The 26,949-nt window shown below is 42.3% G+C and overlaps 1 protein-coding gene and 1 pseudogene across 5 annotated transcripts in view; one reads left to right on the top strand and one right to left on the bottom strand.

The window, feature by feature from the left end:
- POLA1 (DNA polymerase alpha 1, catalytic subunit) overlaps positions 1-26,949 on the top strand; it is a 312,738-nt gene that overhangs the window by 259,673 nt on the left and 26,116 nt on the right. The window contains exons 37-38 of one of the 5 annotated variants that reach the window (XR_014789153.1): positions 634-7,416; positions 9,225-26,949. The exons of 3 other annotated variants lie outside the window; for them this stretch is intronic. Coding sequence is in view for 1 of the 2 variants with exons in the window: in XM_084843985.1 (XP_084700111.1) it covers positions 634-725 (92 nt within the window). In the remaining variant the exon portion in view is untranslated. Of the gene's footprint in view, positions 1-633 lie in introns of all 5 variants that reach the window. One more of the 5 variants, XM_084843985.1, reaches the window with a different exon arrangement.
- LOC146350013 (uncharacterized) lies at positions 7,439-9,086 on the bottom strand (annotated as a pseudogene).

Raw genomic sequence — 26,949 nt, 5'->3', positions numbered from 1 at the left:
TATCTGCTTCAAGGGTGAACCAGATGAAGGGACAGCTCTTGGATGACTCTCCACTCTTCAGCAGTGCTGGCTTATCTAGTCCCCAGTGCCATATCTCCCTCTGCCCATAACTACTGGTATAGGTGTGCTCCACCTTCCCCTCCCAATGTCCTCACTACCCAGGCACATACTGCTAGTTGAATAAAGTGTGAGCTACAGAGGGAAGCAGAACTTCATTAGGCAGCACCCAAAACATACAGGTTGAGTTTTTTCCACTTAATAGCAATACTTTGAAAGTTATAAGCAAAGTCAGGTTTTCCTTAGGCAGCAAGAATTTATAGTTAAACTTGCTACAACAAAACCTATGACATTACCATAATTATTTCTTTTCAACTGGTCTTTTCAGAAGCTGAGTTTCCTTCATTTAACTCATATTTTTGATAGACATAAAACTAGAAAAGTCAGCAAAAAAATGCCATTAAAAGCTCAATCTTATGCATGTTTAGACAGAAAAAAATGTCCTACAAGTCCCAGCATTCCCTAGCAAGAGAATTCTGGGAGTTTTAGGACCTTTTTAGGGTGCAATCCTTTTGCATAGGATTGCACCCTAAGATGCTTTACAAATTGGAAGTTCATTGCTTTTCATCTCAACAGCATGTACATCTGCAGCACCAATTAAACCTTGTCCTGACAACTTGCAAATGTACTTTATTCCTGGGGGGAAGAAAGAACCTTACAAGAAGTAAAGAAATTAGGCAAGTTTCATTTTCTGCCTTTTACCAGACAGTAAGTACTCTGACTGGCTTGCAAGGTTGGGCAATACCAGTGCCCCTGTATCCTCTTACCTCTACTTTGCATTCCTCATCATACAACCCTGCTGTGAAGATTAATGGGGTTATTAAATGAATAAAGGAAACTGGCAACTAAGGATTTTATGTTGCTCACCTAAGGTATGTTTGTCTGAGTGCCCTTACTAAATGTATGTTTATAGACTACTAAGACAACCTGGGGTATATAAATACTGCTATAATATAGCTAGCTAATTGTAAAAACACTGTGTAATTTAATTTGTTTCTGTGTGCACAATATCATGAAATATATCCTCCCACTATGAACTATAATCCATAGAAGAGTGTATGATCTAATATTCTGAAAGTTTTAAAATCCCTTTCCTCTACTACAGTTAATCGTATAAAGGGTTATGTGTGTGTTTTTACTATGACTTAGCTACATAAATTTTCTACACCTTTCCCACTTGTCTGCTCTCCATGTAGTCATCAATTTGTTTGACTGGCTAGACAATTCATGACTTTTTTCCTTTATTTTCCCCCAAAGACACATTTTATACGGCTGTAAGCAGTTTCTCATTCATCTGAAAAAAAATGAGAACCAAGATTGGCCTGGCCAGCAGCACAGACTGTTGATTACAGCATCTAGGCTTACTGGAGCACTTTTAAGCTGCTTTATAGTTTCATAGAAGCACATAGTTGCTTGGTTCATTAGCTCACTGCAGGTAGTCATCTTGCTTTTGAATCTAATTTTTTATTTAATCAACGTCACAAGGACTTTGACTTGCTCTCAGCATCGCTGTTTAAGTAAAATGTCTGCAGAAATTAGTTGTCTGCATGTGGAGTGTTGAGCCAGGCGGTAAATATGAAGACAGCAGTTGGATATTCTAGCACCCACAAAATGTATTTGAAATCATTGCCCTCAGCGTTTGATCAAATTTTGCCACATTCAATTTTATCTAAGAAAAGATAAGCTCATTTCATTAGATAAAAAATAATTTATCTGGAGCTTTTCTTGCTGAAGAAAAGAGAATATAAGAAGCAGCAGCAGCCAAACCTCTTTTCCGTATCTGAAGTGTACATTTAACAACTTTCTGTTACGAAATATAAGATGAAGGCGGGGGGACCTAAAGTACCCTTAAGTATAGCAAGAGCTACATCCTATACAAAATGGAGAAACAAATCAAGCTACATTTACTCATTCCACACTTTAAGCACATTACTACATACATACTCCAAAGTGAAAGTTGTGCAAATGTAGCCTTCTGGATAATATGCATCCCTCTATTAAACAAATAAGAAAATGTGGGGCGGGGGGAGATTTTGGAATACTTCAGCTGGAGTGGACTAAAAGGCCGTCTGGTTCAATCATTTGCTGTAAGGTAGGGCTATCCATCCATTAACCACCTATGGGGTTGGACAGGTTAATCCTATTCTAACCAAGGTGTTACACCCACAGGGAGTGGATAACATTGCAGAAAGATGCCCGTGGAGCAGATACCTCCAGTTTATTTGAACAGGCAACCTAAGATGCATTTCAAGAGGGGAAGACAAAAATCCTTTAAAGCAGGGACACAGAACATCAGGCTGGGCCTCCAACCTGTCATGGAAAGCTCCTTAGCGGCTTCCTCACCCAGCATTGCTGCCACCATCTTAGAAGAGGACAGGAAGGGTGGAAAGGGGGTCTGCTGATAGAAGGGAGAGGCAGTGTAATCACTGGATCCACAAGCCTCTCTGTTCCTGTCCCTGCCACCAGGAAGGTAAGGTAGCTAGATGGGTTCAAAGGCCCATTTAGCTCAAAATAGCACAAAAGAGGAATGGGAGGCAAAATAAATTGAATAAATTCCAAGGAAATGTCATGATAGGAAAAAATACCTAGCCAGAAGTGACTAGCTTAAAGGAAAGCTTTTCTTACTGGAGAGTTGTTTTCTCATAGTCAGTTCGTCTTTGGAGAGCCAGTTAAGTGCAAAAAAACCAAAATGGGATGGGGGAGCTGAAATGGTTTAATACTGTTTTAATAATACTTTTGTTTTGAAGAGGAATGTAAAATAAAACTTTCAAGGCCAGGTATGCTTATAAGAAAGTGAAAGTTTTTCTGGTTCTGCCATAAACATTTCTCCCATCCTTCCTAATTTCTCCTAAGCAAATACACTCAGAATACTCTACAGTGGTATTTTATGTATATAAAGAATATCCTCCAAAAAGAGATTGGCAGCTTTAATTTGTTTTACATGTGCAATCACAGTCCATGGTATATTCAAAAAGCTTGTCCAATCAAGGATTCAATACAGAAAAGAGGCAGTAACAAGTATGCTGTACACTATAATAAAGAAATCTGTTGATTGAAAACAGTTCGTATATTTGGGAAATGATAGGGAATGTAATTGGTTAGAAAGAAAAGGATAGGGCTTCATAAATAATAGGAAATAGAGCATATTTTTCCACTGATAATTCTAACTCAATTTAACAATATTCTGATATTGAATTTTCATCTGCAGTGAAATAGGCCTGGTAGGTCCTCCAATACCACTCTAAATTCCATAGCTAATGGAATGACCTCTTCATATTGATGGTGAGCAACTTCAATATGTCAAATTTCTGCCATAATGACACACATTTTTCCAACCTTGTAAGATCCTTTGATGATTACTGCCAAAGACTTCTATGCCTTGTACACAAGGCCTTGAAACATGGATTTGTTTATGCAATTATAATTTGGGCCTTAGGAAGAGAGCTTTGTACTGCAAGCCAACTCCCATACATTTTATGCAGTTACACATTTTTATAACTAATTGTAATTAAAGTCTTGGGCCTGTAAGACTAGTTAACCTTTACATTGAACTTCATTAGCAAGTTTAAGGAATAGCACATTACTGAGTGGACCCTTCAGCATGTAACAATGTCTGGACAGCTGCGTTAGTCTGCTGCAGCAAAAGCTATAAAGAGTCTTGTGGCACCTTAAAGGCTAACAGATTTATTGTGCCTTAACCTTTTGTGCAGTCTGTGAAAGATGCCACTGTTTGTTTGTTTCTTTGTTGTATTTATATTCTCTTTCCACCAAAGAGCCCAAGGCAGCTTTCATGAGCCTCGTTTTCCATTTTATTCCATGACCTTAATCCAATAAATAAATATTAAAAATTTAAACCAGAGCACACGACAGCATGGTGTGTTCTTCCTCCATTTGTTTCTTCTTTTTTTTCTTTTATTACATGGATCCCCTCCCCAGTTTTGGACTCATGACCTTAAAGTCACTTGCTTCTATATGCAATGGGAGTTGTTGGAACAGGAGAATATCCAAAGAAGTGCTTTTGTGTGACTGTGTGGATTCTCCCCACCCCACCCAACACATTGCACTCGTGATCTTAAAACTCATTTGTCCCAGGCTCCCTTTTCTCCTGGTTGGTATGAGGAAGGCATCCCACAACAGGTTCACTCCCTCTATTGCCCAGCAAAAAGCAGGGACCATATGACAGACTTCCAAGTACTCTATTGGTCCCAGGCTCCTCCTTGCCAGTTTGTCCCTGCTTTTCACCCAGGAAAGAGCTATTTCTAATCTCTCCTCCTTAAAAAAGCTACCTCTATTATTACTATCATTCTTCTGGTTATAAAAATATTGATTTTCTTACTTGTAACTTTCAAACTTTCCTAGTTTCTCCTTCTTGTTTAAACACAAACAAAAGCTTCTTTTAGTTTCTGTTCTGCTCCTTTTTTCACCTTTTATTATGGCTCCACTGGCGAAGAAATCAAGCTCCAAGGCTGCAATCAAACACAAAGTGGTTACTCATGTAAGGATAGTCAGAAAACAAAGAGCACAAGCATCCTCACCTCCTGCAAGGAGCACATTTTTGCTGACAACGCCCAAAATAACTGGCCCCAAGATATCCAGCTTGCCGGCTCATGCCACCTGCTGAGTCTTGGTGAAATGAAGCAGGAAAGTTCCAATCCAGCCATAAGGGAGATGGCTGAGGTTGAGGGAGTTGAAGTACTTGCATCAGCTGACCACGCCACCCTCTCCTGACACAATATGCAGCCTGCAATTAGGCTTTATTCAGGCTTGGAAGAGGCCTAAAGAGGGCAGTGGGAACCCAACACCAGACCTTCAAAATGGGTGAGAACGCTTAATGAGTCCCCCACCACCACCATGGGGACTGGCAGCCATTTTGGAAAGTAATTTTGATTTCTCCCAGCAGGAAGAAGCCACCATTCCCTCCGCCTCTTCTGATCTACAACAAGAGAATAAAGGGCCACCACCAACCCATAACAAACATTTCTCAAATCGATAAATCAGTACTTTTCCAACTGACCATGGTAGTGCTAGATAACTTGACTGATCATTTATTAGATAAGCAAGCTGCTAGAACAGGCTGTGCACAGACGCGAACTCATGATGTGCACACATCTGATTCTCCTTCACCTTCTCCAGATCTTAAAAACAGAAAAAATACTTCTAACTCAAAAGCACCCAGCCCCATTCCCAGTCAGCAGTCTTCTGCAGACTCCAGGGAAGGTTCTCCCTATCCACACTCTATAACCACAAGTCAGGCCACTAGTTCACACTCTGCTATAACTGAGCCACCCTCAGATAGTGCTTCTTCCTTGCCTTCAGAACAGGAGGTCAACTCCGAAGGGGAAGAAAGGGAATGTTCAGATAAAGAAACAATAGAGGATACTGCATCTGACAGATGTTTTAATAGAAATTACTTTGTAGTCCAAAGCAGTTACCTCCTTAGCCACTCAGAGCAGGAAAAACAACTATCCAGAGGAGCTGCAGTGTTCCCAGAGTCTCAATAAACCACGAGAGGTACCCTTTCGTAATTCTTTCAGAAAGTTACTAAAAGAGGAATGGTAATCACCCCTTCAGAGGAAGAAGGGCAGTAATACTGCACAAATATTTTATACACTTCCACAGGATATAACGGAAGAACATAAAACACCTCTTGTCAGTGCTCCCATGGCAGAAGGGCAGTCATGTGAAAAGACAGATACACTCCCCTTAAAGACTAGGGTGAAAGAAGGGCTGATGTAGCATTAAAGAAAGCTCATGAAGCATCAGCCCTAGCCCCGTGGGCATCAGTAGTTTCCTCATACTTCCTTAGAGCTTCTTTACTATGGCTGGAGGATGTTATAAACAATAAAGACATAAATCAGACTACTTCATAGAGAGGATTACTTAAGCTCTCAAAATCTTCTGATGCATGAGCAAAAGCCACAGAAGATGATGATGATATTTATTTATACCTCGCCTTTTTCCCAGTACTGGGACACAAGGCAGCTTACAAACATTAAAACATATGAAAATATACAAATCTCAAAATATAATTAAACAACAATACAATTAAAATTATATTAAAACATTAAAAAAGCATTTTAAAACTGCATTTTAGCAGCTTACCCCCAGGTTCCAACTATGTCCCAAAGGCCTGCTGGAACAAGAATGTTTTACCCCGCCTCCGGAAACGCATCAAGGAGTGAGCTGTCCTAGCCATCCAACACAGGCTGAATCCTTATTCCCTGATCTGCCTTTCGACTGATCAGGAGCACCTCTGTCTTGTCTGGATTAAGTTTCACTTTGTTCTCCCTCATCCACTCCATTACTGATGCCAAACACTGGTTAAGGATAGAAACAGCTTCCTTGGAATCTGGTGGAAAGGAGTAGTAGAGCTGGATGTCATCAGCATATTGGCGGCACCGAACTCCAGAACTCTGGACAACTTCTCTCAGCGGTTCATGTAGATATTAAATAGCATGGGGGACAGAACAGAACCCTGAGGAACCCCACAAGCTAACGGCCATGGAGTCGAACAGGCATCCCCCAACACCACCTTCTGGGTTCTCCCCTCTAGGAAGGAATGGAGCCCCTGTAAAACAGTACGTTCAAGTCCCATCCCATTGAGGTGTCCCAGAAGAATACCATGGTCAATGGTATCGAACTCCACTGAGAGGTCCAGCAGAACTAACAGGGACACACTCCCCCTGTCCAGTTCCCAGTGTAGGTCATCCACCAAGGTGACCAAAGCTGTCTCTGTCCCATAACCAGACCTGAAACCAGATTGAAAGGGATCAAGATAATCCGTTTCATCCAGGAACCCCTGGAGCTGGGAGGCCACCACACAATCTCATACCTTGCCCAAAAATGGTACATTAGAGACTGGATGATAGTTATCTAGTAGGGTGGGATTCAGGGAAGGCTTCAACAGAGGTCTCACAACTGCCTCTTTTAAGCATAATGGAACGATGCCTTGTTCCAGAGAGGCATTAACCACTCCCGTTATCCACTCAGCCAGTCCTCCTTTGGCCTCTTTAATAAGCCAAGAGGGGCAAGGATCCAGCATTCATGTGGTGGCTCTCACCGCTCCAAGGATCTTGTCCACATCTTCAGGCTGCACAAATTGAAAAGAATCCGTCAACACTGAACCAGCAGGAGCCAAAGTGACATCCACAGGATCCGCATCAACCACGGCATCCAAGTCAGAACGGATCTGAGTGATTTTATCAGAAGTGAGTGGTCAGAATTTTCATCACATGGGCCAGGATGTAGAAGGCCCCTGGCCACTCGAAACAGCTCCGCTGGCCAGCTCCCCGCAGATGCAATCGTGGCAGAAAAGAAAGACTTCATTGCTGCCCTCACTGCCATGGAGTAGGCCTTTAGGTAAGCTCTAGCCTGCATTCAATTGGATTGTTCCAAGTTTTCTGCCAACGTTGCTCTAGTCTCTCATTCGCTTCATCACCGCCAGTTCCCCAGAGAACCAGGGTGATGGTTTGGCTTCACTGCGTGAGAGGGGATGCTCAGGAGCGATGGTGTCCACCGCCCAAGCCATTTCCCTATTCCAGAGATCAGCCAGGGCTTCGACAGAATCGCCTGCTGAGGCAGCAGGAAAATCCCCAAGAGCCGTCAGGAAACCATCCAGATCCATCAGCTTCCTGGGGCAGACCAGCTTAATCAGTCCCCCACCCCTGCATAGGCACTGAGTTCCAGTGAGTCTAAACCCCACCAGGTAGTGATCAGTCCATGACAACAGAACAACAGAAAGTTCCTCCACACCCAGATCACCATCATCCTGCTCAACATAGAAAACTAGGTCTAGAGTGTGACCTACTGTATGAGTGGGGCCAGAAACCACTTGGGACAGACCCATGGTCGTCATGGAGGACATGAAGTCTGGCAGGGCAGCCTCAGCATGAATGTTGATGTCTCCCAGCAGAACAAGCCGAGGGGGCTCCATCACCGCTGCCAAGATCAACCCAGCTAGCCCAGGAAGGGCGACTGTTGAGCAGCGGGGTGGGCGGTACACCAACAGAATCCTTATTTTGTCCCAAGCACCCACTTTTATGTATACACACTCAATCCCAGTAGACTTTGGACCAGGGCACCTGGTGAGGGGGATAGTATCACGATAGACCGCTGCAGCGCCGCGCCCCCCCCCCCGCCCCCCAGGTCTAGCCTGCTGTTATACAGAAAACCCTGGGGGACAAAGCTGAGATAGATTAACACCCACAGCTTCATCCAACCAGGTTTCTGTAATACATGCCAGGTCGGCATGCTCATCCAGGATCAAGCCCTGAATGGCTCCTGTCTTACCATTCACCGACCTGGCATTAACCAACAGTATTTTCAACCCAGGGGGACTGCTGCCAAGGTTATCCAGGTTATTTGTACTGCAGGACTACTGGGGGACAACCAGGACCCTGTTATAGTCCCCGCTTCCCTGAACAAGCAACTGTCTCCCCCCACCATATCTCCCTCTGCCCTGTATAACTGTGATGGCTGCTCCCTGTGTCCCTTCATCTCCCCTTCTTTCTTTGAAGCACATCCCACAAAAGATAGATGTGTAACCAATACACCCTACCCCACCGTTGACAAGGGGCAGGGCCCTTGCCCTCTGGTTCCCCTAAAGTGGCCATCCCACCAGTGGTGGTCCTGCCCTCGCAGGAGCCTAGCTTTTATGCCCCCAGCCCAGGAAAATGACACAATTGGGCTGGGAGGGGGTAGCAGTCCTGGGAGAAGCTGCTCAGTCAGGGCCTTAAATCTGTGAAGAGGCAGCACTCACAGTGATGTGGATCAGGAGTCGCAGAGGTAGCAGAAAGCAGCTGATTCCCTCTCCTTCCACCTTGCAGTTGTTCTTGGTTGGGATCCTCTCTCTTCCAAGGAAAGCTGTCCTTTACACTTCAGTGTAATGCACACTCCATGGCAGCCACCAGTATGGCTCAATGTTCCATCTGGCTTAAGCACTGGAATGTAGATATTACCTCTAGAGGAAACCTCACCTCAGTGCCCTTCATGGGAACATGACTATTTGGAGAAAAAGCCTTATAAGGCATCCTCGGAACCAAAGTTAAGAAACAGGAAATCCCCTCATATTTCAGGAGGGTGAATAGGATGTCCTTTAACAGGGCTTACCCTTCCTTTCATTCCTTCAGGTTCACTCACCAGTCTTCCTTTTGTTCCAAAACCTACAGATTCCCAAAACCAGCTTCCAGATGGCGCTTCCAGCCCAGGGGCTTCAGTGTATCTAGCTCCTCTGCTAAATCATCTTCTTCCTTCCAATCAGCCAATACTGGATGCCAGCAATTCTGACATCAGCAATCCCAAGGTGGGAGGAAGCCTCCAGCATTTCCTGCCAGCTTGGGAACAATCAACATCAAACTGCTGGATTTTAAGACACCATCAGCAAGGACATCAAATTCTGGAATGATCCACTTCCCAGATTCATTCCATCACCAATATCGCATTCCACGCCAAAAAGCATATAATTTCAGTAGCAATACAACATCTACTTCAGAGAGGGGCCATAGAACAAGTTCCATCTAAAGAAAAAGGCAAAGGCATCTACTCAGCCTTCTTTGTGGCTGCCAAAGAAGACAGAGGATGGTGGGCCATACTGAATCTCAAACACCTGAATGAATTTGTCAACTACAGACATTTTCACATGGAAACTCTTCAAATGATCAGAGAAGACCTTCACAAAGGAGAATTTCTCACAACAATTGACCTCACTAAAACTTATCTCTATATTCCAGTCTGCATGCGGTTTGCCTACCAGAACCAGCACTTTCAATACAGAGCCATACCTTCTGGCCTAAACTCAGCACCTTGTGTCTTCAACAAGATCATGGTGTCTCTGGTGGCCCATCTCTGCCTAAAAGGAGTATACATCTCCCGTACCCGGACGACCTAGTCATCTGGTCCCCCTCCAGTCACAAAGCTTCACTGGATCTTTCCCTAACAGTACCTGCCTCCATCAGCACGGATTCATCATAAACATGAAAAAGAGCCAACTTACACCAACACAATGTCTACTCCACCTCAGAACCATACTTGACACCATGAAGGGGCTACCTGTTCCTCTCTCCAGAGGGTTCAAACTACAAACTCCATCAAAGAAATTTCAACATCAACACAATACAGACTTAATGGGAACTAGCACACCTACTGGGCCTCATGATTTCCTGCCTTGGCATTGTTCCATGGGCCAGACTGCATTCTCACCCCTTACAGTGGCTACTACTACCCTTCTAGCCCCAGATTGCCAGGAAGGAACATCACATAATCCTCCTTACTCAACAACTCAGAGCTTCTCTTCTTTGGTGGCAGTGCCTCCAAACCTTCAAATGGGCACACCATTCCAGGAACAATGCAAGATCACACCAACTACAGCCACCAGCCTCAAAGGATGGCGGCCTCACTGCAACAACCACATAGCTCAAGGGAAACAGCTGCCATCAGAAAAGAAACACAGCATCAGTTGGCTAGAACTCAGAGCAATAGACTTGGGCCTGAAGCACCTCTTGCACCACATCCAATTCTTACATGTTGTCATCAGGAAAGACAGTATTTCAGCAAAGGTGCACATTAATCACCACGGAGGATCCAAATCTTGCTCATTTCAAGGAGAAGCCCAGTTCCTGCTGTTATGAGCAGAACGGAATCCAGCTTCAATCTCAGCTGAGCATATCAAGGGGACACTGTAACACACAACAGACTACCTGAGCCAATGACAAATATTGCTGGAGGAATGGAGCCTGCATCTTTCAGTATTTCAAGAAATTCGACAGTGGTTTGGCCCACTCACTGTGGACCCATTTGCCTCAGAACACAACCACAAGCTCCCAAGATTCCTTTCAAGATTCCACTCTTATGGAACAGAAGGAATAACGCTCAGTTGGCCGAAGGAGACTCTACGACTTCCCACTAATCTGCACAAAGGTGCTACAAAAGATCAGTCAAGAACAGGTGATAATCTTCTTAATAGCCCTATTTTGGCCACGCTGACTATGGTTCTCCAAACTCCCATACCTGGCACTTCAAGGGCCATGGTTCCTCCCTCAGAGGGTAGATCGTCTATCCAGGGCCTAATTCTTCACCCAGATGTGGGATGGCTTTGATTAGCCGCATGGCTGTTGAAAGATCCATCTATTCCAAGATACAGTCATAAATACACTGCTGGCATTCTGCAAAGAATCCATATCATGCATATATAAGACAACTTGGAAGGCTTTCTCCAGTTGGTACAGGAGAAAAAAGATCAGCGCCCAAACAACAGGCATCAAAGAACTTCTCCTTTTCCTCCAAGCAGGCCTCAACTTGCACCTAAAACCCAGCACCTTGCACAGGCAAACATTAGCCATCTCTTCAGTTCTATCAAGGGAGACTCCCTGATAAGCCCTCCCACAGTTAATCATAGATTATCATCGTAGAGTCTATATGTGGTCCTTTTGGCATTAGCAAAAGCTTTTCAACCACTTAAATCTGTACCACTTAGAATATTGTCTCAAAAAGTCTTATTCCTGGTAGCTATTACTTCTGCATGTACAATATCAGAAATATCAGCCCTTTCAGTAAGTAAAAAGTCTCATCAACTTTCAAAAAGACACAGTGATCTTCAGAACAGATAAGATGTTCATCCCAAAAGTTAACACCTTGTTTCATAGGTCTCAGCAGCTGATCCTACCCTCCTTCTATCCTAATCCCTCTCACCCAAAGGAGAAATACTCTGGCACAAATTGGACGTATGCAACACAGTAAAAATCTACCTTAAATGTACCCAGTCCTTTAGACAATCCAATACTTCATTCATATCCTTTCATCTGGCAAAAAAAAGTGTCCAGATCCACATTAGCTAGATGGTTAAAAGCATGCATATTTCTGTTAAAAATAAATAGTTATATTTAACTAGAGGGACGCCGCTTGCGCTGGCGTTTTCATGGCAGACTGTAGCGGGGTGGTTTGCCATTGCCTTCCCCAGTCGTGTCTACCTTTCCCCCAGCAAGCTGGGTCCTCATTTTACCGACCTTGGAAGGATGGAAGGCTGAGTCGACCTGAGCTGGCTACCCGAGACCCAGCTTCCGCTGGGATCGAACTCAGGTCGTGGGGAGAGTTTCGGTTGCAATACTGCCACCTACCACTCTGAGCCACACGAGGTTCTGCCATATGAAGGATCACACCTACCAAAATCATTCCATGTTACAGCTCACTCAACTAGATCAGCAGCTACCTCAGCCTCTTTAAGCAACAATGCGTCCTTGGCTGAGATATGCAAGGCAGCAACTTGGAAAAATCCAAATTCTTTCATTACAGATTATAATATCGACACATACACCTCTGCAGATGCCTCCTTTGGTAGGAGGGTACTCCAGCAGGTGGTAGCATCACAATAGACTCAGTTAATTTGTAAATCTTGGTCAAGAATGACGGTAGCAGAAGCCATGATGGCCAGTCGGGTTGTCATGTACAAAGTAGCCACCTGGAAGCAGATTGCTTTTTGGCCATTCCTCAGCCTGGCAGCTCCAGGCCACACTCTGCTCCGGCTAATTGAGAAAGAGATAACAGCTGTGTCTGGTGGGATAATTCAGCCTCCTTGGAGGGTGGAGTCGGGTGTGCTGGGACTGGGCTATGATTGGGTGTTTCAAATCTGCCTTGAGTTGCTAGGGCTGGGCAATAAAAAGGGGGCAGGGGTCTCTTTTTTTGCCCTGATGGTACTAGGGTGTGTTGCTGCTCAATGGCTATCCTGAGAGGCCCATACTTTGGTATGTATAGGGCAGAGTAGCTAGAGTTATTGTTTTGGTCCTGGGAGTGTGTGCCCAGGTGATTGGTGTTTCTGGCTTTGGGGTATTGTAACCTTGCTTGTAATTTCCTGTACAATCTACCACCTCACCCCTTTCCCTTTCTCCTTGTTCCCTTTCCCTAATAAACTTTTATGCAATTCCAGTTGGTGTGGTGTGTCCTGTATCACTTCAGTGCTAAATACAGTGCCTGTTGGCCTGAGAGGAAAGCTACTGGGTAATCTTGGGAAGACTTGTGGCTGAGTTGGGCCCAGCCTACCTTGCAGGGTTGTTGGGGTGAGACCAACAATTTTTCACAAACTTCTTCCCACCCAAAGTGGTAGCTAGCTTTAGCATATCCCATTGTGGTATGCCTTCCTCACACCAACCTGAAGAACAGAACATTGGTACTTACTGAGAAGGTTCCTTCTGGGTTGGTGTGTGGAAGGCATCCCAACTGCACCCTTATTTTTACTGAGTGTATACATATACAATTCTACAGCAACTGTAGAACCCCTCAAGCTGGTCCTTCTGTGGGGGGTCTTTCAGACGTGATAACTGACTTAACCTTAATCTGCATAGCCTCGTGGTTCTTCTTATGACTCCACCTGAGATAATTTCTACTTTTCTCTATTTCTGAGCTATATCCATGGACGGAATTGACAAGGAAGAGTGTGGGACCAATAGAGAACTTGAAAATCTGTCACATAGTCCCTGCTTTTCCCTGGGCAATAGGGGGAGTTAACCCATTGTGGAATGTGTTCCACACTCCAACTCAGAAGGAACCTTTTCAGTAAGTACCAATGTTCCATTCGGTAGTTTGGGCTGCTGGGAATTCAAAAGACAGCTCTGTCTCTGGTGACCTCCTTTGCTCTGCCTCTGGTGACCCCCCCCCCCGCTTCGCTCTGGTGAATCTGTCATCTGCCCCCCCCCCCCGGGCCAGTGGACACAAGCCCCTACCTTTCATTAGTCTTTAAGACGCCACAAGATTTTGTGCCAGAAGGCATTTTACTGCATTTAGTGGTTTTATAATATTTGGACTTCTCTTTAAACAGTGGGATGGGGTCTGTGGCTGTTTTTGCTGTTGCATCTCATTATTGTGTATTTATTGGATAGTATCCAATGTTAGTTTAAGTCCTATTCATTTCAATAGATTTACTCTATGTAGGGCTAACATTAAATACTACCCATTGAATTTACTTTTTGTTTTTAGGTGTTAGTGCTATATTCTATTTTGTATGGTCTGCCGCCCTGGGAGCCCAAGTGATTGAAGGTGTGGGATATACATTTATTAAAAAAAATATTGAAGAGTGGATGGCCACATCTTTGTTGGCCATGTTCATGGTAAAGCATATACTTTATCAATTTTCCAGTAAATATAATAGAGGATCCGGACGTTGCCTTCCACAAATGGAAGGGCTACTGCAATTCACAGATTTCTGATCCAGCGGAGCATTTCTGCTGGTGGAACAGGAGAAGAGGGTATATTTCACTGATACCCTCCTTCCCTTGCAGCTCCTATACCTCCCCCCCCAACCTGCACTGAAGGGTTGAGGGGTCCTCCAGAACATTATGAGAGTTGGAGGCTGCACAGGGAGGGGAGAATTGGTGAAAATCGCCTTCCCACCAACCAAAACGTCCTGAGCAGAACATTCAGAGACAGGAGCAAATGTTGGATCCAACTCAATACTTTTACTTTAACCATATGAAATATTTAACTCCAAAATGGGCATACTTTTATCACTCAACCTATCTAGATAATTTAGCCACAATCTTTGTGTTACACTTCATCAGATTTTGTCCCACCATTGAGACTTTAAACTAACAGCTGTATTTTTATAATCTTAGAAGTATTAATATACACAAAAGAGAGAAGAGTCAGAAAAGCAAAGTCATTTAATTAAAAAGCTCATACACAATATCAAGTCTCGACATCCATCTTAAACTTTCTTTGTCAAAACACTGTGATATTATTTGCTTCAGTGCTATAAGATGCTGCCACACACCTGGGCAGAATTTGGAGAATGAAAATTTGAACTAAGAATTATGTATTTCCCTGAAAATCATGGAACTAAAGTGTCGTAAAAGAATACTTTGCGAGTCACTTGGATTTACAAAATTTTCAGTATTTGATGTCACACCTTTTGAGTATTAAGGATAACTTCTAGATGCTTTCAACCAATTTTCACTTAAAATTAACTTGGTACACATATAAATAGATTAAGCATACTTGGATGAGAGAGAACATGAGTAGTTTGAGCCAGTTGGGGAAAATTAAAAACTTGCATTGTAATGTACAACAATGCTTTCAGTTTGAAACTTTTTCTATTGTCACTCCCAATACAAAATATTATTCTAGTTTAGCTCTAAGAGCCTCATGTGGCGCAGAGTGGTAGGCGGCAGTATTGCAACCGAAATTCTCCCCACGACCTGAGTTCAATCCCAGCGGAAGCTGGGTCCCAGGTAGCCGGCTCAGGTCGACTCAGCCTTCCATCCTTCCGAGGTCGGTAAATAAGTACCCAGCTTGCTGGGGGAAAGGTAGTCACGACTGCGGAAGGCAATGGTAAACCACCCCACTATAGTCTGCCATGAAAATGCCAGCGAAAGTGGCGTCCCTCTAGGAGTCAGCAATGATTCAGTGCCTGCACAGGAGGAACCTTTCCTTTAGCTCTAAACTTCAAGTTCTAGGAGAGGATATCAAAACACAATGGGTTGCATTGAATTGTGTCCTCTCTGCTGATGGAAGGCTCTTTGATCCAGTGGAGGGCAGGAGGTGAGTTTTGCTAATCCCCCCTTCCTTCTGCAGTCCCCTGTGCCACCTCCCCTACTGTTCCAAAGGGTCCTTCAATCTGCTGGAGCAGATTAGGGGTTACAGGGGGCTGTAGAAGGAAGGGGAATTGGCAAAAATCCCTACCCCCTCCCCAATTTCTGCTAACAGAAGCCTCCACTGGATCAAAGAGCCTCCTGTCAGCAGAGGGGACACAACTGGATACAACTCAGTTTAAGTAGCATACCTTAAATATCTGTTCCATACTGTCTTCCTTCTGCATTATTCTGTAAAGCTAGAAATCCTTTTTCAGTTCCTCACGGTGTTAAGTTTCGACTCTTAAATAACGGGCAACAAGTTAACAACATAAAATGGATTCTGACAGTTGTTGAAAATGAAGTAATGTTTGATGTAGCCTTGCGTTTTCCTCTGAACTTTGACCATGCAATAAAAAAACCTTAAAAGAAGAGGAGCAGTATTGTCAAGTACAGAATTACAGAGAAAAAAATTAATCTAAATAGTGAGGGAGAAGTCTATGCATGATATTTAACAGCAACGATAAAGAGAGGGATGTTTCTTTCTTTGTGTAATGTGCAGTAGTTACAATAAACACAAGATTTCCAAATCTCAGAGGACTCTCTTGACAGTTTCTTGATAACAGCTTTTTTCACTCCTTAGTTTTGACAGTTTGCATGTGTTGCCATATCTAGTGTAAACTAAAACATCACTGTCATTCTGTTTTTCTTTTGTGTGTGCCTTTCTTTTCTTTATTTTTTCATCTTTAAAATAATGAAAAAGATGGGTTTTTCATTTGTAGACTGTGAGGCAAGTTGTGTGGGGAGATTAGCATGTGTTTATAAGTTCTGAAAGATTGAAGATGACAACAGACTGAGTTTTTAACATAAAATTCCAATGAAACTGGGATGTTTAAGTTATCACTTTAACCTTTCTATGTATATCAATTCCTGTAAGATATGCCAACATACACATTAATCAAACAGAACATGATCAAATGCCTATGTAGTGAAACATGTGTTCTTCCTTTTTGACAAATAACCCACAGAAACACAGCATCCCTATTAGCCCAATGGATATATGCATTTTTTTTTCATTTTTAAGAAAAATAGTTTAGAGAAGCTCTGATATAGAAATTATAACTTGAGAAGGTTATTTGTAGGGAAAGAATCGTTAACCCAGAAAGGGGACTGCTATATTATATAGCTGTTCCATATACGCGAAAACTGCTTGGTAACTAGCACTTTTACTCTGGTATTTTGAAATCCTTTTTAAACATCTGCAAACCCCCACATTTTATCTTCAGTATTCTTTATTAAATCCAGTAACAGTCTGTGAATGGTTAAAAAGATGGCTTTTACACAGTGCCAGGATCTTCTTTATAGTATCTTTATGTTTAGGAGTCGTGGTTTTGGATCAGCTGGTTTCTTTGCATTCCCTTTATCTGTTTCCTTATAGAGGGGTCTCCTCTAGGCATAGAAGCTCTTTTGCAACCAACCACAGAAGTCCCACACCTGAAACAGCTTCCCTAATTATTTAAACTGTGGTCTCTTTCATTGAAATGAATGAGGAGCTGTGTGTGTACATTTGAGCACACTTAATTAAGCCTTTAGATCAGAGTATTTGTCCTTGGTCAGTTTTTTGGCAACTTCTGTTGCCTAATACATAGGAGATTTGTAATGTCTGTGCTATACAGATGTGCTCTTGTGCCACTCCCATTGATTTCAGTGGCACAGGAGGAGTCCTTTTTGTCTTAATATTGACTAATATCAGTGATCCCCAAGAACTGACTCTTTGATTTGCATGTGTGTGGCACCTAGGCATTACAATTGGGAAAAACTAATAAACAATATCACTGGTTTCAGACTGATTATCTTAACTTCAGAATGTTCTAGAAATGTCACCAGGTTTGTTCTATCATAAAACCAAATTTTGCTTGAGCATAGCAAAGCACCCAGTGTCGTCATCTGGCATGTTGCAGACAAATTCCAATTACTTTTCTGCTTCAAGCTATTGTTAAACACTAAGAGCTAGCTGACAGTAAAATTATAAATACAGGTGTTGTCACACTACACTATAATCAGAATTTTAATTTGAATTTTCATTTGTAAAGCCTTTTTTTACATGAAAATAGGAATAGAATTAGTTTTATTGACAGTAAAAAGACATTTTGAAAGCTTCCTAAATCATTACCTGTATTTAGAAGTGGGGGGAAATTGTATATGTCCATGTAAAGAGAACAGTTTTATTATCACATATTTACTTATTATTTTTGGTGGTAAATAAAACTAAGGAGATGTGTTTGACAAATGATTGACGTAACTCAGTAAGTTTTCATTTCATTAGAACAATAGACAGCCATAAATATGTATTTACTTTTGTTTAGTTCTGCCACTATTAATAAAAGCCTGCGATAAACTCTTTAGTCAAATTAAGTAGAGCCTGTTGAGAGTCCACATGTAGTACTAAACTTTCTATTTGGTAATTTTCTCCTCTTAGCTAAATTCACCCTTCTTTTCCCACCCCCACCCTTGGTAGTTGGAGTGGTTCCCCCTTCTCAAGACACCCTTTTTTTCCTCAAGGCATTTAGTGTCGTGTCTGCCAGATTTCAGTGATGAACAGCGAATTGCTTTTAAAGTGGGCATTATGCCAGTTCAGCAGCACAATGGAAAACCAATCTTCCACCATTCTACTTTTGATGCTGTTATTGTAGCATTTTAGATAACTGCTGCCACAAAAAAAGATGTGCTCAATTGCTACCAGTTAGTCAAGTTAAATCCAGAGTAGCATTAAAATTACTCTGAAAACTGTTTGTCAGAGGTCATGTGTTGTCTGTAGCTACACTACATAGGATAGATGTTCTCTTCTGTAGAAGGCTTTTTATTTATATATTTTTCCCTTTTTGCTTTATTATTACAGTGACTGACCAGCTCTCTAAATAGCCCTTCACTACCTGTTTACTTATTGTCTCCACCTTGGTGTTGAAAAAATGTGTCAAACAAATGTTGAAAAGTTTCTTTAAAGTGCTGGAAATAGCAGGAGAGCAAGTTGTTCAGGGTGCTAGAGTTTGTACAGCGTGAAAGCAAAAGAGAGAGAGAGCATGCATGTAAGAGCATAATTCTCTGGTTTCTGTAACAAGATTACTGTTTTCTTCTCTTTATCTTCACTCTTCAACTGCTGGGTTGACTTTTCTGTTTTTTTTTAATAGCACAAATGGAATTTATCCGCTTTCTTGCTCTCTTACCCTTCAACGCTACCTCTGTTTTTCTTTCTACTGGCTTTGCTTGTGAATAGGATACTTAGTTTACTACTTGTGTAAGAGAAATAGTAGCTGTAGATGGCAACTGTTTATATTGGCTTCTGTTTTAAATATTTTACAAAAAATAATGGAAGTATCTGGTATGTTAATGTTTTCCTCATGTATATATATAGGAAGGCTGTCTTGGTTGGTTTAATGAATTATATTATGCTAACAAGGACTGCACAGGGATTAAGTGTTCTCCTCCATCATGTATAGGTTAGTTTTGATACTTTTTCAAATACACCTGTTCTCTGGATTGTCTCAGGTACTACTCCAATGTGAGTTATACTTTGCTCAAGCTTGTAGGAGGCATATTGAATTTCAAAGTCTCCCAGATATGCTTCATCAGAAGATGTTAGGCTATTTGAACAACAGACATCAGGACCAAGAGTAATCTTCCCAGTGAGAAAGTGAAAAAGAAGACAAGTCACTAATAATTTCCTTGGGCACTTTGGAAGGCAACATTCCTATTCCTCTTAACTGAATGTCTGGTCTTGTTGAAGATGAAACAGTGCTAACACAGCTTCCCCAGTTCTGCCATTTCCTCCACTGCTTATTGTATCCTGTTTGCTTCCAGCCAGGTTAGTTTGTGCATTTTGACCTATCTGCATGTGGCTTTGTGAGTAAGGGCTGGGAAACTCAGACCACTTATTGCCTCATATGTTGGCAAAATTCAGCTGCAGACCATGAAAGCTCAGGAGGATGGACCATAACCTGTAACAAACAAGCAGCATCAGCCATGGAGGCAATAAAAGATGAGCTATGGAGCCTATTATTGGACACCATAAGAGAATCCAGAATATATGGGTGTCTTAATATCTTTCCAAGACAGACACTTACCCTGCTGCCCTTCTTAGACACAACTGCCATGTGATTGGACCTCTGCAGCCACCAGAGTTGCTACGTACAGAGGGGACAGGAATTGAGAGACCGCCTCCTCCATGAATCATAGTATCAGATTTGCAAACTGTAGATAACTCTGGTGATGAAGATTCTATAATGGAGAATTGTTTGGGAGGTTAGCAGAAAACCCATATTCACTTGCTGCGGAAAGGAAAAGGGTTCGGGTCTGAAGAATGTCCGCTCAGTAAAAGCTCCACTGTTTCAGTGCCTGAAGGCTTCAACTCTTTATCCTACTAATCCTCTTTAGAAGAAGTGGGGAACAGACAAAATTGTCAGAACACATTATAGAGGACCTTGGAGGGGGAGTCAGAGATCCAATCCCCCTTCCCTGCCCCCTTGCAGCCAGTGCAGAAAGAACCATGCCGGCTGCCCTCCAAGGCTGGAGAATCAACCTCGGAGAGACGGGAAAGGGGGGCATTTTGGTTGGAGGCGAGGAGACTGGAGAGCCAAGGCACAAGGTATCCTTAGCCTCTTCCAGCCTCCTTCCCTCCCCCTTTGAAAAGCCCATCTAGTGAAAAATGCAGAGTGGGGAGGTGAAGATCGTCTCCACTCTTCCTCCTGCCCTTCCTTGGATGATTGGAAGCCTCCTGAGTTTGGGGGCTTCTGATCATCGAGGGTACAATCAATAGGATTGTGCCTTGAGTCTCTGTCTCTAAAACTGTTCTCTTTCACAGGTATATGATGCTAACTATGATGGTTAGCTTGCTGAAAACGTCAATCCACTGTGCGGCTGCTGTGAAATATGCAAACTCCATGTTGGGGATCATGGAATAAAAAATAAAACTGCCAGTATAATGTTGTTATAAAAATCTATGGTGCGACCACACTTGGGATATGGTGTACAGTGGTCACCACACCTCAAAAAAAAAAAAAATATTGTAGAACTGGAAACGGTACAGAAAGGGCTACCAAAATAATCAAAGGGCTGGAGCGACTCATCTGTGAGGAAAGGTTATAGTATTGGGGGCTTTGTAGCTTAGAAAAAAGTGATTAAGTGGGGATATCATAGAGTGTATAATATGCATTAGCTTTAGAGGCTGAAATCTCAACAGTGGAAATTAAAACTGCAATTGAAAGTATTAATAAAGGCAAAGCTTCAGATCCAGATGGTATAATTGGAGAATTTTATCAACAATTTAATGAATTGCTGATTGGTAAAAATGTTTAATGAAATATTGCTGAGGAAAAGGGCCATGGCTCAGTGGCAGGGAACCTACTTTGCATGCAGAAGGTCCCAGGTTCAATTCCCAGCATCTCCAGGTAGGGCTGGTTAAATTCCTGCCTGAAACCCTGGAGAGCCGCTGCCAGTCAGTGTTGACAATACTGGACTAGATGGACCAGAGGTTTGACTCAGTATAAGGCAGCTTCCTGTTTTCCTAAAACAACACCCAGTTCTTGGAAGAAGTGCATATAATTATGATTCTTAAAATATGTAAAGAACCCCCCCCCAAAAAAAACACAACCTTATAGACCAATATCTCTACTAAATACGGATTATAAAATTATGACAGCAAATAGAAGAAATCAGGACCAATATCATCCAGTGTTGAGCAGGAAATGAACCTTCCATTTTCATAGAATAGTAGGGTTGGAAGGGGCCTACAAAGCCATTTTCTTGGGTGGAAACACATCTCAGCTCCCTTATAGCCATCACTATCAAGGTGATTAGGTAGCAGATTTCTCGAGCCACCAAGAGGCTGGAATGAATGATCACTGAGAGAATTTTGATATTGTAGTCCATCAGTTTAGAAATATAATAGTAGACCTATTTGCTGTCAAGGACAACTTGTGACCAGGCTATCTAAAAGATAGCTGTCTCCCATATGAGTTTGCCCAGGTTTTAAGATCTTTGGGGTAGGCCCTTCTCTTGGTCCTGCCGCCATTGGAGGTATGTTTGGTAGTAACACAAGAGAGGGCCTTTCTGGTGGCCACTTTTAAACTCTGGAACTCCTTGCCGAGGGAAGCTAGGTTGGCTCCCTCTGTATTGTCTTTCCACCAGCAGGCAAATACATTTTCATTCAGGCAGGCTTTTGGCATGTAAAGTGGTCTGTTGCTGAAGAGGGTTTTAATTGTTTGGGTGCCATTTCTTTTGTGTTTTTAATTCTGTTTTAATGGATGTCTTTTTATACTATGTTTTAATTAAGGTTTTGTTTTTAATCTGTATTTTATTATTATCTGCCTTGGAACACCATTTTTGGCAGAAAGGTGAGATATAAATTCAATAAACAAAGACAACTGAAAGAATGAGAGATTTTTCAGGAGACCTAGGATCCTGTAGCCTGCATAGCTAATATTGCCAAAGGGATTATCTTTATGCCTTTCTACCTCTACCTGTGCTTCTTTCACCTGGACCTTGTAGAGGACCCAGCCAGAATTGGTAATTATTTTTGCACAACACTGACTTCACAGTCTGGCCCTCCCCAAACTGCAGGGCACCAGTTCTCAAGTTGGGGAGTTCCTGCCCACCATATTTGATCTCAGATAGCACCTCTCTGTCTGAACTCATACATATTACAGTTCACTGCATGGCATCTGAGCATAATGCATGTGAGGCCTTAGGCAATTCACCAGGTCATTGCAACTATGAAAGTAGTGTACTAATAAGGTATATGATGCAATCTGGAGGAACTTTTGTAAGCTGATACAGCAGCAAAAGATGCAACCAATCAAAGCAAGTGTATGCCATGTCCTGGCTTTCCTGCAAGATGATCTAGTCTGGGGAAGGTTCCATTAGTACAATGGAACTCTAGCTTACTCAGTATCTTTATAGTGAAATGTTATCCTGTCTTGTTAGGAGCATATTGCTTTGGCATAACCCATATTGGAATGCCAGCTGAGATAATATGTGAAATGACAAACTAGGTACTTCACTCTGAGTTGTGATTTTCTGATTGTCTCTGGTGCCACTCCAGCTGATCCATCTTGAACAATAACAAGAAAGAAGAGGGCATAATGGGAACCACATGGATTCCTGTAAGGACAAAGATGTCAGAACATTTGGAGTCTATATATACTCTTATCAATGTTGTCTTTAGACATGAAGGAAAATCTGGAGAAGAGGGACCCCCATCAGGTGCTAGACAAATAGTTTGTTTCACATTTGGCTCACCAAAATGAACTGTATTCTTATCACCTCTTGCAGGTTTCTTTTTGTTTTGTCTTGTGCTAGTTTCCTCCACTTTTTATTTGTTTTTAGCCCTGAGAATTCTGGCTTTTCTGTCCAAATTTGTGTCTCATCTTTTAAGTTCAGGATAGAGTATGATCTCAGATGCAGACTTCAATCAGTCTTTGTTATTTAGCCTGCTTCCTTCTAGCCTTAATAGAGTATAGTCATTTTGGAGTGCATCTGAGACAATCGGAGAAGGACAACTTTACAGGTAAATATCCAGTTGACCATGCTAGTTTATCAAAAGAGCAAAGTCTAAAATTGCAAAACTTCAAAAGTCAGTTTTTATGTGGAACACAAGCAATGTAGTTGTTGAACCAGTGATACAATCACAGTGTAACTCCTGAAACACAGATATATTTACTCTCAACTGGGAGCCACTCTGTGTAGCAGAAAATTCAGGTACACCTTCATGTACACTACATGTACCAGTGCATTTCTGTAATGTGTGGAACTACCCTAAAATGCCAGTTGACAATTGGTCCTGAGCATGCTGTCCCTGCTGATGGAGCCAGGCAGCCCTCTGGTTTTCCAGGGAGCTCAGAGCAATGAAGCAGCAGGGACAACAATTAGAGCAACAGTGGAGAAAAACTCAGCACAAATCCAGTTAGACACACGCTAAAGCTCATATTGAGGCCGATGCCATGGCAATGATGGTAGCAAAGAAACTATACTTTGCCACCATTGCATCTGCACAGAATCATCCAGCAGAGCTATTCCAAGTTGTGAAATACCTGGTACATCAAGGACTAGTGAAAGTTGAGGAAGACAATTTGCTTGCCCACTGTAAAAAATTTTGGTTAGGCATTTTGTGGATAAAGTTGCGCACATCCACTCCAACTTGGATAGTGTGGTTATTTCGGTCCTGATAATGTACCTTTAGTGCCTGCTTTACCCAGCTCATGTAGTAGATATGTTTCAGTTAATACAGCATGAGGGTGTGGACAAGTGGGAGATCAACCACATGGTGTACCATTGCTCTTCCTGGTTGATTAAAGCATTTAGGGGAAGACTAGTCAAGTGGGTACAGAAAGTGGTAAATGCATCTTTAGAGGAAAGACTTATGCCATCCAGCTTTAAGGTGGCTGTTCTGAATTTTTAAAGAAGTCTTCTCTGGATCCCACTGGGCTGGATCATTTCTGACCAGTCTCCAGTTTGCCATGTGGGGGCAAGGAACTTGAGCATGTGGTAGCAATCTGGCTTTAAGCCTAGGATTTCAATCTGGCTTCAAGCCTAGGATCTGAGACTGAGACAGCTGTGGTCACCCTGGTTGATTATGTAACCAGGAACTAGACAGGAGTACGTCCTTGTTGGTACTGCAAGACCTCTTAGAAGCATTCAGTACCATTGAGCATGGTATCCTTCTCGACCACCTGGCGGGGATGGGCTTGGGAAGTACCATCTTAGGACGGATATCAAAGGCTGATTGGCTCCTGTTCAACCTCATTGGTGTATGGTATTCCTCACGGTTCATTCTTGTCTCCCATCTTACTTAACTGCCCTGTTCAGACGCACATTGGGGAAGGGCAGTTAGGCTAACTATGGTGCGTGATGGATACCACTAACCATACTGCTACACGTGCAGGTAACGATGCTCCGCAACATGGTTAGACTCACCATTCTCTAACCACTGTCCCTGCTGCAGGAACCCGCAGTCTTCTGGATGGGTGGCCATGCATCCCAGCAGCCTTTGCGCTGTCAGCCATTTTGGTGCTCAGCAGCTGCTCCTTCTTTGGCCACTCTTGCTGCAAAGCTCTATGGCAGCTGTCAATTAACCATGGAGGCTGTTCAGACATCATGCTAAGCCATGGTAGAGCACATTAACCATCTTGCAGCAAGTGGATAGTGAATGTGGTTAGTCCATAATTAATAAACCACCATGTTCAGGACAGACACTTGTTCAGACATCATGCTTAAGCCAACAGGGTTAGCTCAAAACTCCTAATCGTCATGGCTTAGCATGATGTCTGATCTACATCAGTGACAAACAACTTGTGGTCCTCCAGGTGTTTTGGCTTATAGCTCTCCTCACCATTGGCTGCTCTGTCTAGGGCTGATGGGAATTGTAGGCCAAAACATCTGGAGGGCCACAAGTTGCCCACCCCACAGAATCACTGGGAGAGATTGTCCAGGAATGGTCCTTCTGTACTTACCACCTGGATGCTCAGGTAGCAGAGGTAGGCCCTTACCCAGCTCATGCTGGTGCCCCAATTGTGCCCATTCCTCCTGAGGTCAGACCTGGCTATGGTGAGTTATGCTTTAGTTGCATTATTGTATTGCATTGGGGCTACCTTTGACATGTCTTTGGAAATTGCAGTTGATCCAGAACTCAGCAGCAAGAAAGCTGATGAGCACTCGCTTACATGATCATAGCACACTTGTCCTGCAAGGGCTGCGCTAGTTACCAATATGTTTCTGGGCACAATTCAAAGTGTTGGTTATGACCTTTAAAACTTTAAATGACTTAGGTCCAGGATACCTTAGAGACCACCACCAGCCTGCTCACACTCTAACATCTGACAGAGAAGTGCTTCTGTATGTTCTGACTATGGTTGGAGTTGCAAACAATGGTGCCTTCTCTGTGGCTGCACCTAAACTGTGGAATTGTCTGCCCCAAGAGGCTAGGTTCTTTAAAAGCGTTTCACTGCATGGCAAAACCTTCTTCAACAGCATTTCTCTGCATAGCAAAAACCTTGTTTTGTTCTATCAGATGGATATGTTTTACCCAAAGTCTTTTCTTTATTGACCGTGTCTGTTTTTATTATATTGCTCTATACTTTAAAACTATATTGTATTTTATTATTGGTTTTAATTTTTGTTAGGTGCCCTGAGTGGTGCCAGAATTACATGGATTAGAAAGGTCTATAATGTTAATTGTGAATTGACTATCTGGTTACAAACAGACCTGTACCAAACAATTCTAGAAATCTCATGAGGCCAAACAAAATTATCTCCTTAATTAAATGACCCACCTAAAAAAATAAATTTCATCTACTACAATTTTGCTTAGTTCAACATTTTTGTAATTTTATTGATCTTAATTATGCTTCAAAAATTAAGAAAGAGAATTAATAGCAGTTGAGAAAATAAAATACAAAATGAGAAATGTTGAAGTTTTGCCCAAATGAAGAAAATAGAAATGGAGTACAAATACTGGCAAAATAAATATGTCTACAATAGTGAAGGCAAAGAAGAAATTCAAACAGCAAATTGCTATAAATATAAAATGTAATAATTATGAAAATCAGTAAGCTGGTCCAAGAGGCAGAAGGGCTATTAGATCACAGAGGTTTAAAAGGAGCATTCAGAGGAGACAGGGAAATTGCAGAGAAATGAAATGAGTTCTTTGCATATGTCTAGACAGCAGAAAGGGTTAGAAAGAGATGAATACATGAACCTGTCTTTTAGCTAATACTTTGGACAAACTGGATTAACTAAAGGTGACAAAAGAAAAGTGTTTATAATTTAGAAATAATTGACAACATTAGCAAGTCACTAGGATTAGATTATTTTCATTTAAGAGTTCTTTAAAAGAATGTAGAGTTAAAACTGCAAGAACTGTAATAAAATTGCTCCTCTGTTTAAAAAGTGAGCATGCCATATGCAGACACTTGGCAGCCTAAATTCAAGGGAAGACAGGGTAGAAGAGGGCTTCAGCTGATGACAGAGACTTGCTATCACTACACAAAAATATTAGAATGGCCTTCCTCCATAGGATATACCACAACTATGCAAAAATCTTGTTCCTGGTTTAATCTCTGACAGTTGACCCCATCATAGTATGTGTGAAGTTAAGGGGTTTGGCCCAATGTGTACAACTTTACCTTACTGACATTATTTGCCATTTTCTTGCCCATTAACCATTTTTAGATAAATCCTTTTGAAGCTCTTCATGGTCTGTGTTTTCACTATCCAGGATAATTCGGTGTCATCCACAAACTTGCTTACCTCATTGCTCACCCCTGACTTCAGATAATTTATGAATAAGTGA

Source organism: Heloderma suspectum, chromosome 3, assembly GCF_057233095.1.
Source record: "Heloderma suspectum isolate Gila_16-S chromosome 3, 16-S_ref, whole genome shotgun sequence".
In the NCBI taxonomy this organism is placed as follows: domain Eukaryota; kingdom Metazoa; phylum Chordata; class Lepidosauria; order Squamata; family Helodermatidae; genus Heloderma; species Heloderma suspectum.
Note: the sequence above shows the minus strand (reverse complement) of the source record. Positions and strands in the feature narration are given on the sequence as shown.